Below are 15,427 nucleotides of genomic sequence, written 5' to 3' on the forward strand. Positions count from 1 at the left end.
GGGACCTTAAAGTGGTCACGTGATCGAAATGGACGAATCAGCGGCCAGACCGTCGTCACTCATTCGTCCATTTCGATCACGTGATCTTTCTGCTGTACGAGTTTGCAGCACATGAAATTGTACCTTTATAGATTCGAAAGGCGGGAAAAATGACGCGAGATGAGAGATAGGTAAAAAGTTTCCTCGACCTCTGCGGTGAATAGTGAAGGTGAATGCGCAGTGAGAAATAATGTAAAATGACTTCTTTCCCAGCGATCGAATATAATTAGCTTTTACCTGATATAATTCATGTGCATTTTTATTCATAATTAGTTTAGTAATTTGTATTTTTGTGTAACGACGATGGCCGACAATAAATGTGCACAGATGATTCAAACTAATTTTTCCTTGTACGGTTTGGTATTGTCTAGGTAAGTACTCTGTATTTTTTAAGAGTTAAGAGATAATATTACCTGTGTATAGCATAATCAAGATATATCTGTGTAATTATTTTCTTCGTTTACTTTTTTATATGAAGTGTATTTTTAAATTATTTATATTTATGTATGATTGAATGTATTTATTATTGTTTACCTTTTTTGTTTTTTTCTTTTTTTCAGGGAACTTAGGGTATCTCTCGCAAAACAGCTGTTAAAAATAGCAGAAAATGAACGTGAATCTTGGCTGAATCGCATTATAGAGCTGGTCCTAGCCCAAAACTTGAACGATCCGCATGTTAGCGCTGAACATATAAAACTTGCCATAGAAGAATGTATAGAACCAAATAAATTGAAAAATACTGAAACGGTATTTAATGTTATTAGTGGATATGATATACCAAAAATAAAATATGACATTTCCAAGAAAAAGTTTATTGTCGACAATGAAAACTTGTATCCTGAAACACAGTACAAGTCACTGATTTTTAAACATCGTTTTGAAATGGTATGGTACAAAACTTTGAGGCATAAGCAATTTCAGTCTTCTAAGTTTGAGAAACAGCAGACGGATAAAACGAATATAATACCTATTGAATATCTGTTGAGCGAGTTGAAAATGGGGAATGTATGTGTAATGGGTCTGATAACACAGTTAGTGGAAGATCAATATTCTTTGGAAGATACAACTGGAACCATTAAAATCGACTTAAGCAGTACAATATCCTTTACAATATAGATAATTATTTATAATAAATTTTATTATATCCGGCCTTGTTTCAGCAATCTTTTTAGAAATTTTTAGTAAAAATATGAAAATATCTCAGAATGGTATCGAAACTTAATAATTTTCAAAAAAATTTACAAAAATTGATTCTCAGATCCGTGTATACATATAAAATATTTTCTCGCAGAGTATTGATGTTTGATAAATTCTTCTAACAACATTATATGATATGAATATATATTTCCCAATAGAATAAGACATCTTTGGGATATGGCAGAAGCAGCAATCAGGAGCCAGTTATCTTCCTTATCCTGTGTTACGATTTTCAGGATACTTTTATTATGGAAGGCTGTATAGTAATAGTTAATGGTGTATATAAGGATGATGTATTATACGTAGAGAATGTTAACTTTCCGCCAATAGAATTATCGGAGAGTATGCGATCAGATTTTGGTGATAGTAATACATTTGGTGGACCACATAATGTGTCTTTGAAAATGTCCGAGAAGTTACAAGTTCACGAAGAGAATGACTCGGATGGAATGATAGTATTCATAGCAGAACTATGGCTAGACATGCCGAATGTGTTACAAAAATTTAAAACAGTGCTGGAAGGTTACATGGATTATCCCCCTATAGCTTTCGTATTATGCGGTCATTTCTTGAGTTTTCCCACGAATATAACTAGCGCGCAAGCTTTAATAACGGGTTTTAAAAACTTGACCGATATAATAACACAGTATGCGAACGTGAAGGAATCCTCTAAATTTGTTTTCGTACCCGGACCGCATGATCTGGGCTCGCCTAAGATTTTACCGAAACCTCCTTTACCCAAGTGTATCATCGAGGAAGTCACGAAAATAGTACCAAACGCTATTTTCACCACAAATCCGTGTAGAATACAATACTGTACAAAAGAGATCGTGGTATTGAGGGAGGATATGTTGACAAAGATGTGCAGGAACGCGCTTCGTTTCCCGAAAGAGGAACATTTCTTCAAACATGTAAGTGTATGATCATGTTTTACGAGTTATTATCAAAAATGCGATTTTTAATGTCAATATTGAACAAATTTTTTTTCTAGTTCGCGAAAGCTATCATCAGCCAATCGCATTTGACTCCTGTGCCTCTCCAAGTTGTTCCAATCTATTGGAGATACGATCATGCTCTACAAGTGTTTCCAACGCCAGATCTCATAGTGATCGCTGACAATTTTGGAACATACACGACCGACTATTCAGATTGTTATGTTATAAATCCAGGAATGTTTTCGAAAAACAATTTCTCGTTTCAAGTTTATGTGCCTGCTATCAATCAGATCCAAGATTGTCAGCTTCCAAACGATACCGACGTTTCTTAAAAAGATAAGTATTGTTTGAAAAATTTTGACAATTTGATAATCCATAGCGCTACTACTACGTTGGATCAGTTGATACGCTAGTCTCTCATAATCTTATATATTTATTTTATTTTTATAACAAAATCTCTTGTTTATTTTTACAATACTTTGAAAACGCGTCTGAAATGGATCGCTTAAATCATAACTTTTGTGTACTATGTAAACACAAAATAAATTAAATTAAATCCAAGAAATAAAAATAATTTAGTCACGCGAGGAGGCCTTCGGGGGAAGAGAGGGTAAACGAAAATGGTGGTGAGGAATAATGTCTTACAATTAATCTTTTGTGTCCAACAGTATTATAACGGGAAATATTGAGAAGCAAAAGCTTTGTGATAATTTTTTAAGAGACGGAATATTTACATTATATTATATGAATATACAGGATGTTCCACCAAAAGTGGCCATCCTCTTTTATTTTTTAAATTAAAAGAGATAGATCGTAACAAATATATAATCAAATTGAATTGTTCAAACTGAACTCTATTATGAGCATAGTGTTTGTTTTCAAAAGAGCTATCTGTGTTAACGAACGAGAGGTATGTATAATTTTTTTTATAATAATGTGGATATTTTGATATGATAAAAGTGTTTGAAACGAATACAACGTATGATACAATGTAAATATTTTACATATTATATGAGTTTTATCGACTTGGAATATCGCGGACGACATCTTTTCATTTTCTACCCTACACTGTGGCCAGTTTCTGACTCGTGCATTAGAGATTAAGATATGTCATGTTGTCATTTGATCGTAATACTTAATCAAAAATTGGCGATATTGCAGCGCCGAAAATGAAAAGATAGACGTCGTCCGCGATATTTCAAGTTAAAAATTCATATAATATGTAAAATATTTACATTATATCATACATTGTTATATTTGTTTCAAACAGCACTACAACTTTGTTATGTCGAAATATTCACATTATAAAAAAATTACGCACCTCTTCGTTCGTTAAGGGGCGTACCCGTTTGAAACCCCTGAGTATATTTTCTAGATTTTCTTGTAGAACAACGACTTGATAAAAATATTTAATTTTTTTACAATGTTAATACAATATTATCAACTACATAAATAAAAATTTTCAGCTTAAACTTTTTTTTTTTTTTTTAAAGATATGAGAATATTTGCAGAGCTCCTCCAAATTTTAGGTGGCTGCACGGTGTGCATGAAAACATTCATAGATCATATTCGAATTAAAAAATCCAATTTGTTTATAACAAAAAACAAAAAAATAGGGGATCGGATTAAAAAAAGACTTTGTTAGCAGATGCGGAATTTTATTAGGAATTCGCATGCAAAATTTGAAGTCAATCTGTCGAAGATAGCCCGAGTTTTCATGCACACTGTGCATAAAAACATAAATCTGCAAATAGTCGCATAACCCTCCCCCCCCCCCAAAAAAAATTTATAAGCTGAGAATTTTTATTTAAGTACTTAATAATATTGTATTAATATTGTAAAAAAAAAATTTTATCAAATCATCGCGCCGCAAAAAATCTAGAAAATGTACTCATTTTTCGAAGGTTCAAACGGGTATGCCTCCTTAACACAGATAGCTTTTGGAAGCAATCAGTATGCTCACAAGAGAGTTCAGTTTGAACCATTTCATTTGACATATATTTATTACAGTTTATCTCTTTTAATTTGAAAGATAAAAGAGGGTGGCCACTTTAGGACACCCTGTATAATACCTCTTTCTAATTATCTCTATAATATGCTTCTCTTGTATTTCCTAAATTAAGTGACTAATAGAATCTTACATCAGACTTTCCGAATAGGACACGAATGGTATGCACTCACTTACTCTTTCCTATCGATTCATATAAATAGCTACATATAGTATTAAACACAACGTTTCTCTACCGCTTTGCAATGTACATAACATTATACAGGTACAGATTGAATTCCAATTTATTTCAATTCGTCGCACTGGAAGCATAAGTCAATTACTGGCCACAGTAAACCAAATATGATCATTATGTAAGCGTAAAAAATCGTTAATAGTAATCTTACAACATGATAATACTAACATTACATCTTTGTGTGTGTGAGCAATATAATTTCTTTACCAACCAGCAGTTGGTATTGCTAAGAAATGACGTATATAAATATTATGGGGATATAAATTTGCTTGAAATACGATCAAGATGTAAAATAGATGTATAATATTTGCAATAGTGGATCTCTGGAAGAAATTTTGTACATTATATTTTACATATTTTTTGCTTAAAATATTCCATGCTTTAAGAATTGTTAATATATTTTACATAACAGAAATGCATGACTGATACAAGTATATGAGTTTTCTTCTCAAAATATATGAAGCAGATTAAACATTTTGAATATTGATTGCAAAGTGCGAACATAGAATCTTTGAAATTGAAATAAACGATTATACATATATAAGTGTAAATTGTAACAACTATACACATTAATTCATCACATATATTACAGTGCTACTTGTAAAAAAAAAAAAAGAAAAAAAGAAGAATTACGCTCTTATACTTCTATTGCACTTCCTCGTAAACACGCATTGTCCGATATAATTTTTTTCGTATGCTATTCAATTCCTCCTGCAATAATCATTATAATACATTAATAATACATAATATTTAAAATATTAATTTTAAATAGTAATTTTTTAATCCGATCAGACGGCGTAATAAGTTGTTCGCACTCTATGTCTCACGAACTATCATTCTTCGTATGTAGTTCTCCTAAAAAATAAATTTGTAATCTAGGTCACCATATATATATATTTATAAGTACAATTGTTATTACAATTTCTGTAGCCGCAAATAAAATGTTTATGTATATATAATAATAGTACATATAAATATATATTTACAAGACAAAGTTGAAAAACAAATAGTTAGAAGAAAAATACCTTCCAAATTTATTTAAACCATTTAATTACATTGATAAAGTTTCTTCTGCGTTGTTTCTTTCATTTATATATTCTTCGATTAATTTAAAACTGAGTTTTTTCCTTTGTAAAATTTTAATGCTATCTTTTTCACAACACTTTAGAATTCGACTTTCATAATAATAAAAAAACCAAAAAGAACTATTGAAGCTTAATAACGTTCTTTTTAACTTTGAACGATATCGCCGTGTTCATGTAGTTCACATACAGTTCATAAGATATGGAAATGCGAAGAATTACTACGCTGTCACTTGAAATTATAATTTTAATTAATACACATGAACAATATGCAGAAAAAAATGAAGCAAGATCTAATTTCTTCTTAACATCATAAAATATATCTTGGTATCCCGAGGATTAATTTCATTGTAATCATTGATATTTTATTAAAAATTTTGTGTAAAAATGACTAGTTTGTATCGGAGAAAGGGTAAAGAAATAAATGCTCAATGCGATCGTTTACGCACTTTCTCTTTGATATCTCCGACAAGCCTGATTCCTTTCTTCCGCATCGAAATACCAAAGTGTGATAGCGTATCTCGTTTTGTACGCTGGTTGTACTTCGTGCGGATTCCGTCTGTCGGACCAGAAAAATAATATCCTATCGAAAAGAGGCTCGATATCCGCTACTTGATCGCGCCAACCTTCTGGGAATATCCTCAAAAGTCCGCCATTCTCCTGTGTGAAATAAAACAAATATACAATTATTTATAAATTCCGCCGTTATACACAATTATTATATCAGGTCTTACATTATTCTTTCGCTTCAAGAACGATGCTATATTTGCAACGTCTTATAAAGATTCCTAACTCGCGCATCAAGATAATAGACTATAATGTCTCGAAAGGGAAGAATCAATTTTGTAACTACTCAAATGATAAAGTGAGTTAATTGTTTGATAATTTAATGGATTATGAATATATAGATCAGTGTACATTATTACAAATCCTTATACAGCCTTAATATACAGGGTGCTCCCGGGTTTAATGGCCAAACTTGAAATATGAACGTAGGACCCCACAACAACAACAAAAATTTTCCTCTGGAAGTATGCTCGCAAACGCTTCGTTCAACAGATATTGACTTCTCAAGTTACAGAACTATAGGAATGAATAATGCCAAAATGTCTCTTTTTTTTATGAAGACATTAACAGGTTTGTGTTTGCACTTTAAACAAAGTTGAAACAAAATTAACAATCATTAAAACGAAGGATAGCGAGAGAAGAAATTACAGACGTACAATATTAATCAGCCACTCGTTCTCTCATCGATAGGTACAATGCTTGACTCCGAGGCCATCATTTTGAATAAAACATTTAATAATAAAATTTTGATTACTGTAAAACAATAAAGAGAATAAACCTAAATTATTTCGACATTATTCATTCTTATAGTTCTGTAACTTGAGAAGTCAATATCTCTTGAACGAAGCGTTTGCATACTTCTAAAAAAAAATTATTTTTGTTTTGAGATCCTAAATTCATATTTCAAGTTTGGCCATTTAATCCTGGAGCACCCAGGATATATAATCAATTGCTTGAATTATTACGATATTTGTAAAACACGGAAGTTTCTCGTACATGAGTAAACGTACACTTTCCTCGTATATAAAGTGGTAAATATAATTATAGATATATATTAATTCATGGATATCTAGAATTGTACCTTGATATCCCAATCTCGATTAAGATAATAAATGGCCGTGATGCAACGGCCATCTCGGTTAGGATTATCCACATGTTTCACGTAATGCGAACCGTGACCAGGATAACAAGCTACCATTGCCTGGAACATAGAAGAAAGATAGATTTGATTGGAAGAGCGAATCGTAATCTTGGCATAAATTATAATGTGATTAGAGTTCTAGCTATAAATACATATAATAAACGAGTTGTAAATATACTTTGACTAAAAGTAAGAAAACGTGTTATCTTCCTCTTTACTAAATTTGAAATATAAATATTTATTTTGTCATACATACAATCATTTATATACTACTATATATGACTAATATATATATTGTATATATATATTTATTTATATTTCAAATTAAAATAAATATCTTAATAATTCTTAAAGGTCATATATGCGTCACTTTGACCTTATCGATTAACAATAGAATATCCTGAAGATTAAAAAAAAAAAAAAAAACACCACTTGTACCTGATCATTTTATGCAGATATCAAGGAATATATATAAATTAAAAAAAATTTTTTTCATACTTTGAAACAAGCGACAAGACTAAGGAAAGAGTAAAAAAATGTGTGATCTACAAGAATCAATATCTTTAAATTTAGAAAAATATATGAATACTAGACGAGTGAAAATGTATTTTGTGATGTATAAATTAAGATTGTTCATAAGAAAAAAAGAGAGAGACAGAGAGAGAGAGAGAGAGAACGAAGATACCCAAGGCGGAAACATAATGAACGACTGGCGATATTTGTCATATTTAAATATGAAAGGATGAGTAAGAGTTGTTTCGCGTCAGATAAATACATGGAAAAGTAACGTTAGACTTTTCAGAATATTTGTTTATAAAAGTGAAAATATAATTAAAAACCATGATATCTCGTATATGGCACGCGTTTTAGAAAGCTATTAATCTAATAATGTAATAATAAAGAGAGGGAGAGAGAAAAACTCTTACTTATTTATAATAACGCGTCTAGTGCATACATATTATCTATTTCACATTTTTTAAATGCAGCAGACAAATACAATGATCATATTTAACGGATAAAATATAATTTCGTACTTCTTTTTTTATCTTTTCCGATTATCGAATGATATACCGTACTAGTGCTTACAACGTATTGCCAAAGACGTATTTTACGTGCGAATCATGTTTTCCGATAACGAAATATTTTCATTGCTAATAATCCGATAATAATGAATTAACAATTCTTACTAGTGATCCTCACGTCAATTTCTAGTTCATCAGCAATGTAGAGAAAATATAAAAGTGTTTTTCTCCAAGTACGGCTTTTTTTTTCCCCCAACTATAAACTTTTTAATAAAGCTCGAGTCAAAAGAAATGACCGTTCAAAGAAAGGTGTCGTAAGGATTACTCTGTATAAATATTCCAATACGCGATATATATGTTTTATACCGATAATTTATAATGTCATGAAATATAAAATATTTCATTTATAAGTAAAGATTAGATAAATGTCTCGATTTTCGAGGATATGTCCTTCGAACTTTTAAATTTCGTCATGCTCTCGTATGTTAATTACCCCCCCCCCTCCCCCTCCCCCCTCCTCCTCCTCCTCATAATTAAATATTTAAATGTATCTCTTCGAAGCTCTCTTAGAAATCTCGTATGTTAGATGAATAACATTTTAATTTATTTAATCAAACATATGTATTAGTGGAACGTGTTAGTTTCTTTTATTCATTAGCTGTTATTCGAATAATATTTCGCTGATCTTTTGTTCTAAAACAAACGCATCGGTCTACAAACGGATTAATACCATCTCAATGTATGCGTATCACTGTAAATATTAGCACACGCGTATATAAATAATAGCGCAACTGTGAAAACTAACAGTGTGCGCAAAATAAAATATTTAGTAAATTGAATGCGCGCGGTACATGTGTTTATACCTTGTCTCCATTATATGCATGTACGTGAGAGAGTGTAATCGGATATCTAACTAAAGATAGACACCGATAAATCATACGAAAGGACAATGATAAGGTATAATCGCATCGAATAATTATTAAACAGGTATGAGTTCAACGAACTGCAATACAATTGCGAACAATGCGAGAAATATCCTGTATCTGCGATTAAACGAGAACTGATATTTACAAGATCCTCTCAATGGTAGGATTATATTCAACTGTTGGAAAAAAAAAAAAACATGGAAAGGACAAGTGCTTGTGAAAAAGAGAATCAAATGTATCGAGTGATTAAATTTTACGTTACATAATTATTATGAAATTCTCTCTTCTAGCGATAAATTTGATTTTCCCTTCGTTTTCACTGTGTCAAATCTCCACATTTTTGCTAAAGAATTTTTCAATATACTATTTTATTATATCTTCTTCGCGATAGTCCTTCGCATTAATAATAATAATATTTTTAGGGATAAGAAGATAATATTTTTCAAAAAAAATTGTAACGAGATATTTAAATAGAACAAGGAAAATATTTAAAGCGCAGCAAGGCTTAAAAACTATCTTTCATTCTATAATTTTTCTCTTTAAAAAGGGAGAGAGAGAGAGAGAGAATATATACAGGGTCCCATTTTAATCTCCTCAGGCAAATATCTCAAAAATCAAGCCCGGAAGAGAAAAATGTTTCAGACAAAAGTTGTTTGGTTTCGAGGGGGCCATAAGATGGTGACAATGATTTGATCTTGGAAAATCATTTGAAGGTCATGTGAAGGTCAACTTTAAAATCTTAAATAGAAACCCCCATTTTTTATTTAGTATTCTTGTAGCTTGCCTCGAGAGCTTTCCAAAACACTATAATAAACTATTTTTTTATTCGGTACTTTTTGAGTTATTTTATATTTTAATCTGACATCTTTTGATATAAAAAATTAAATATCTCATAAAATATTTAGTTTTCGATAATCTTACCGTAATACTTTTATGTACAGAATAATGAGACAAATCAATTAGTGCAAAAAAAAAACAACAAATAATTGTTTAAAAAAATACATCGTAAATAATTTTTTTAAAAACTATTATTTTTTTATACTAATTGATTTGTATCATTATTCCGTACATAAAAGTATTACGGTAAGATTATCAAAAACTAACTATTTTATGAGATATTTAATTTTTTATATCAAAATATGTCAGATTAAAATATAAAATAACTCAAAAAGTACTTAATGAAAAAATACTTTATTATAGTGTTTTGGAAAGCTCTCGATGTCAGCTACAAGAATACTAAATAAAAAATGGGGGTTTCTATTTAAGATTTTAAAGTTGACCTTCACATGACCTACAAATGATTTTCCAAGGTCAAACCAATGGTATCATCTTATGGCCCCCTCGAAACCAAACAACTTTTGTCTGAAACATTTTTCTCTTTCGGGCTTGGTTTTTGAGATATTTTCCTGAGGAGATTAAAATGGGACACCCTGTATAACTATTTTAATAAGAATATTCTAATAAGAAAAATATATTAACGTATTTTAGCTATTGTATGTATATGCGCATATTTTTGAAACGAATCTCCAAGTTTTGTTAGATTTAAATGTTAACATTATAAAAAATTATTATGACTTATACCGGGATAGGGGGAAAAAACAAAACAAAAAAAAACAAAAAAAGAAAGAAAACAATAAATATTTGTTGGCAAAATTTCACCGGTGCCGGAGAAGCCGTGAAACACCGGCGCGATTCGGCAATCGGGCGGGAGATAATAGAATCGTAATACGAAACGAATGTGATTCGCGCGTCGATGTGAGAGCAGAGAAAGAAGGTGGGAGTCGCGCGGCGTATGTTGGCCTACGTGACTGACTGCACCTCTCGCTCTCGTTCCCACTCTCCTCCTCCTCCTCCTCCTTTGTGTGCGCGATACTCCTCTCTCGTAAATCATTACATTTTTGAAATCCTGATCTTGTCTATCGCATTCATCTCGGCGTGTCATCGCTCCTACGTTCCCCTCAAAAAAATGACACGTATCGTAAAGCGCTTGTCGCGCTTCGTCCGTTAACTCTTCCCGTCTTACGAGTCTCAATTTCGATTACAAATACGTTAAAGATAAAGATGTTAATCCCGTTTCGTTTCGTTAATTGAAATCCGGATCGCAGGAATATTCGGATCATTGGATATTAAATATGTAGCTATTTTACACTGGCGGCGCGCTGTTCGAGATAAACAATTATTAATTTCTGTAAAGATTTCGTATATATAATTATGACGTAAGAAAAATGTAGCGTGTACGTACTTTCGTTCTCCCGTTGATCGTATAATTTCCTATTTTTCCGTTATTGTGCATCTTATTGGCTCTCATAATGATTGCATCGACCCGCGATATCAGCGTGCCAATATTCTCACACCGATGCTCCTTCCCGTCCAACCATATTATCTGATCACCGCGTATCGTCTTTAAGTCATTTGCGCTACCTTTATTAGAAACCAACTGTCCGTCCTTAAATAATCCAGCACTGTACATATATAAAACCTCGTTTAGCACTGCGAGACCTTTCTCCTTGCCTAAAAACTTGTCCACCACGCATACACCGTATTTGTCCATGTCTCTTATCACGTATTGGCAAATTTTGTCTATAAATTCTTCAAGATTATTTCTATTCCTATGTAGAAAAGGGGGCAAAAGTTCTTCCTCCTGACCCAGCCGCACTTCCGGGAAATTCTTCATGCCGTTACGATGCTGGGTAGACAGGCCGAGATCCGTGTTGCTTAAACTGTCAAAAATTCTCGAGCTCTCTAAAACGGGATTCAGGAGCTCGGCTCGCGCTCCCAGTATAGCGTCCTCCGAACTTCCTTCGTACGTTATAGGCGACGTCCAACCATCGGCTTTGTTATTACGCGCGTTTCTCTTCTTCCCACCGTTTGATTTCTTCTTAAGATTCTGATTCTCCTTCCGTTCTTGTTGACGGCTCGATCCGTTCTCTCCTTGCGTAATAGAATCTGTAATCAGACGCGTGTATATACAAACTTTCTGTCAATTTTAACACGTTGACGGCTAATAGCAATATACGATAATTCGAAACGTTGCTGGAAAATATTTATATTATCGGCGACGGTGTAATCTTGGAGTATCCAACGATGACACATTGTAGGGCTCGCTATTTATATCGCAAATTTATCGTCAACGAGATTTATCGTTCATTACTGCGCAACAGCATGTGCGAAACCATGGAAAACCCGATAACGCGCGTTCCGGGTTCCAGGTTCCAGCTGAAAGAGAAGAAGAAGAAAGACAAAAAACACAAACGTACCTGCGAAACGCTTCACGTTCCGACACGACAACGACAACGTCAGCGACTCCGAGGTAACGTTGGACGCATCCGAGACGGGGACGTTGCTTAGGTTAGAGACCAGAGTGTTGGGCGTTACGACGCGGGATTTGCCAACGGGACGACGCTGCACGGACGGGATCTCGCGATTCCTGGTCTTGGCCGTTCCTAGTAACGGCTCGTCCTCGGTTAGGTCGAGCGCGGGGTGAGTCGCGCAGAACTCCCTGTGACGTTTCCAGTCGCGTCTCTGGTGCTCCCTGGTGCAATAGAAGACGACCTTGCAGCGCGAGCACCTCTGCAGCTTGTCGGTTTTCTCGCAGACCGCGCAAATCAGCTGCGACGCCTCTGTACGAGCATCACCGTCGCCGTGTGTGGTCTGCGCGCGACTGACTATCGGTCCGGACATCTCGCTAAGTTTATACACTTTTTTTTTTTCTTCCTCACTCCGACAATGCCATCGCGCGTCGCGGCGACATTTCTTCGACGAGGAAAGTCACACGCGCTCGCTACAGTCTCAAGTTTTACTATAGCCCGCAGCTACTCCGATATTTCCATCCGCGTTAAGGCAGCGGCCTTGCGGCCTACAGCTACAGGCATACGGGATACGTTGGCTACGATTGCGGAATCCCACCTCTCCCTTTCATCCGGTTCGCGCTGCCACTGCCGCTGGGCCGCGTTCGGAAACGTCATCCGTGCGCGCGCGTACGTCGTTCTATCTTTGTTATTTACTAAAAGTTGAACAAAGATAGAACGACCCTCGTGCGCGCACGGGTGACGTTTCCGAACGCAGCCCTCTGGCGGGATTCTCTAACGTCTTAGCGATGATTATCGCTGTCGTTAGCGAACGATAGCCTATGAGAGTTGCGCTTTTCACTAGGATTGGCGCCTGCGCCCTGCGCCTCCGGTCAGCAACATCGTATGTATCGCCGATCGCCGCGTACATGCACGCCCGGAGTCACACGTCGAGTCCTAAGGCCTATTGCACGATATAAGAGTACGGGCAATAGGAACAGGAGATAAAAATTATTCACCAATAGGAACAGGGAATAATATTTATTCCCTGCTCCTATTGGTGGATAATTTCTGTTCCTTTGCATTGTGCAATAGGCTTTAACGTTGAGACCCCGTTCCGTTTTTAAAAATTAAAAATATATAATCCGTAACTATATAATTCGGCATTTATATTCAACCAATAGTCATGGTGTATGGAAATCTATAGATGCGATGCGCTCGATCCAAGCGCGTCTAGTAACTTTGAATTTAGCAATGGCCGCGACTAATCACTCTTCCCGTTACGTTTCTAGTCTTCTAGTGTTTTCGAAAAAGCGAGAGCTCGATTGGTCACTTTATTATCTAGCGTTAAGCCCATATCGGACTACGCATTGAAAATTGAAGATTGAGGATTAAAGATTGGAATTTGACTAATCAGAACAAAAGGAACTAAAATTTTTTTATCCCGATTGGTCAAATTTTAATCTTCAATCTTCAATCTCAATTTTCAATGCGTAGTCTGATACGGGCATTAAGCCCATATCACGTTACGCATTGAAAATTGAAGATTGAGGATTAAAGATTGGAATTTGACTAATCAGAACAAAAGGGACTGAAATTTCTTTATTTTGATTGATTAAATTTCAATCTTGAATCTTGAATCTCAATCTTCAATGCGTAGTCTAATATGGGCTTTACTGTGTCTTACGTCACGAATCTTATAAAGCTCGTATCATACTACGCATTGAAAACGGAAGATTGAAGATTAAAGATTGGAATTTGACTAATCAAAACAAAAGGAACTAAAATTTTTTTATCCCGATTGGTCAAATTTTAATCTTCAATCTTCAATCTCAATTTTCAATGCATAGTCTGATACGAGCATTAAGCTCATATCACGCTACGCATTGAAAATTGAAGATTGAGGATTAAAGATTGGAATTTGACTAATCAGAACAAAAGGGACTGAAATTTCTTTATTTTGATTGATTAAATTTCAATCTTGAATCTTGAATCTCAATCTTCAATGCGTAGTCTAATATGGGCTTTACTGTGTCTTACGTCACGAATCTTATAAAGCTCGTATCATACTACGCATTGAAAACGGAAGATTGAAGATTAAAGATTGGAATTTGACTAATCAAAACAAAAGGAACTAAAATTTTTTTATCCCGATTGGTCAAATTTTAATCTTCAATCTTCAATCTCAATTTTCAATGCATAGTCTGATACGAGCATTAAGCTCATATCACGCTACGCATTGAAAATTGAAGATTGAGGATTAAAGATTGGAATTTGACTAATCAGAACAAAAGGGACTGAAATTTCTTTATTTTGATTGATTAAATTTCAATCTTGAATCTTGAATCTCAATCTTCAATGCGTAGTCTAATATGGGCTTTACTGTGTCTTACGTCACGAATCTTATAAAGCTCGTATCATACTACGCATTGAAAACGGAAGATTGAAGATTAAAGATTGGAATTTGACTAATCAAAACAAAAGAAACTAAAATTTTTTTATTTCGATTGGTCAAATTTTAATCTTCAATCTTCAATCTCAATTTTCAATGCATAGTCTGATACGGGCATTAAGCTCATATCACGCTACGCATTGAAAATTGAAGATTGAGGATTAAAGATTAGAATTTGACTAATCAGAACAAAAGGGACTGAAATTTCTTTATTTTGATTGATTAAATTTCAATCTTGAATCTTGAATCTCAATCTTCAATGCGTAGTCTAATATGGGCTTTACTGTGTCTACGTCACGAATCTTATAAAGCCCATATCACGCTACGCATTGAAAACGGAAGATTGAAGATTAAAGATTGGAATTTGACTAATCAAAACAAAAGGGACTAAAATTTCTTTATTTTGATTGATTAAATTTCAATCTTGAATCTTGAATCTCAATCTTCAATGCGTAGTCTGATATGGGCTTTACTGTGTCCTACGTCACGAATCTTATAAAGCCCGTATCACACTACGCATTGAAAACGGAAGATTG

The 15,427-nt window shown here is 33.9% G+C and overlaps 2 protein-coding genes across 3 annotated transcripts; one reads left to right on the forward strand and one right to left on the reverse strand.

The window, feature by feature from the left end:
• The first annotated feature begins 167 nt into the window (after window positions 1-167).
• On the forward strand, window positions 168-6,193 carry Dnapol-epsilon58 (DNA polymerase epsilon subunit 2). The gene is made up of 4 exons (XM_070296304.1): window positions 168-410; window positions 600-1,137; window positions 1,464-2,147; window positions 2,228-6,193. The coding sequence occupies exons 1-4, from the start codon at window positions 343-345 to the stop codon at window positions 2,501-2,503; spliced, it is 1,566 nt and encodes a 521-aa protein (XP_070152405.1). The 5' UTR covers window positions 168-342; the 3' UTR covers window positions 2,504-6,193.
• Window positions 4,757-13,075, reverse strand: Hph (HIF prolyl hydroxylase). 2 transcript variants are annotated; one of them, XM_070296306.1, is made up of 5 exons: window positions 12,410-13,075; window positions 11,395-12,098; window positions 7,145-7,264; window positions 5,946-6,156; window positions 4,757-5,125 (listed from the first exon to the last, which is right to left on the reverse strand). In XM_070296306.1, exons 1-5 carry the CDS (start codon window positions 12,831-12,833, stop codon window positions 5,112-5,114), a joined length of 1,473 nt encoding a protein of 490 aa, XP_070152407.1. In that variant the 5' UTR covers window positions 12,834-13,075; the 3' UTR covers window positions 4,757-5,111. The 2 variants fall into 2 exon arrangements, with proteins under 2 accessions (XP_070152407.1, XP_070152406.1); XM_070296305.1 differs by having other exon boundaries at window positions 4,757-5,269.
• Window positions 13,076-15,427: the final 2,352 nt, after the last annotated feature.

The sequence above is a fragment of the Polyergus mexicanus genome, unplaced genomic scaffold, assembly GCF_030449975.1.
Source record: "Polyergus mexicanus isolate NDT 795.1 unplaced genomic scaffold, iyPolMexi1.0 SCAF_5, whole genome shotgun sequence".
NCBI classification, from domain to species: Eukaryota; Metazoa; Arthropoda; class Insecta; order Hymenoptera; family Formicidae; genus Polyergus; species Polyergus mexicanus.

Excerpts from the sequence above, each read along its gene's own strand:
- Dnapol-epsilon58 (XM_070296304.1), top strand. The coding sequence starts at position 343 with ATGGCCGACAATAAATGTGCACAGATGATTCAAACTAATTTTTCCTTG. Across the intron at positions 1,138-1,463 it reads AAATCGACTTAAGCAGTACA|GATTTTCAGGATACTTTTAT; the intron begins ATATCCTTTACA and ends ATCCTGTGTTAC. Across the intron at positions 2,148-2,227 it reads AGGAACATTTCTTCAAACAT|TTCGCGAAAGCTATCATCAG; the intron begins GTAAGTGTATGA and ends TTTTTTTTCTAG.
- Hph (XM_070296305.1), bottom strand. The coding sequence starts at position 12,833 with ATGTCCGGACCGATAGTCAGTCGCGCGCAGACCACACACGGCGACGGT. Across the intron at positions 12,099-12,409 it reads GAACGTGAAGCGTTTCGCAG|ATTCTATTACGCAAGGAGAG; the intron begins GTACGTTTGTGT and ends GTCTGATTACAG. Across the intron at positions 5,270-5,945 it reads TCGGAGATATCAAAGAGAAA|GAGAACTACATACGAAGAAT; the intron begins GTGCGTAAACGA and ends TTTATTTTTTAG.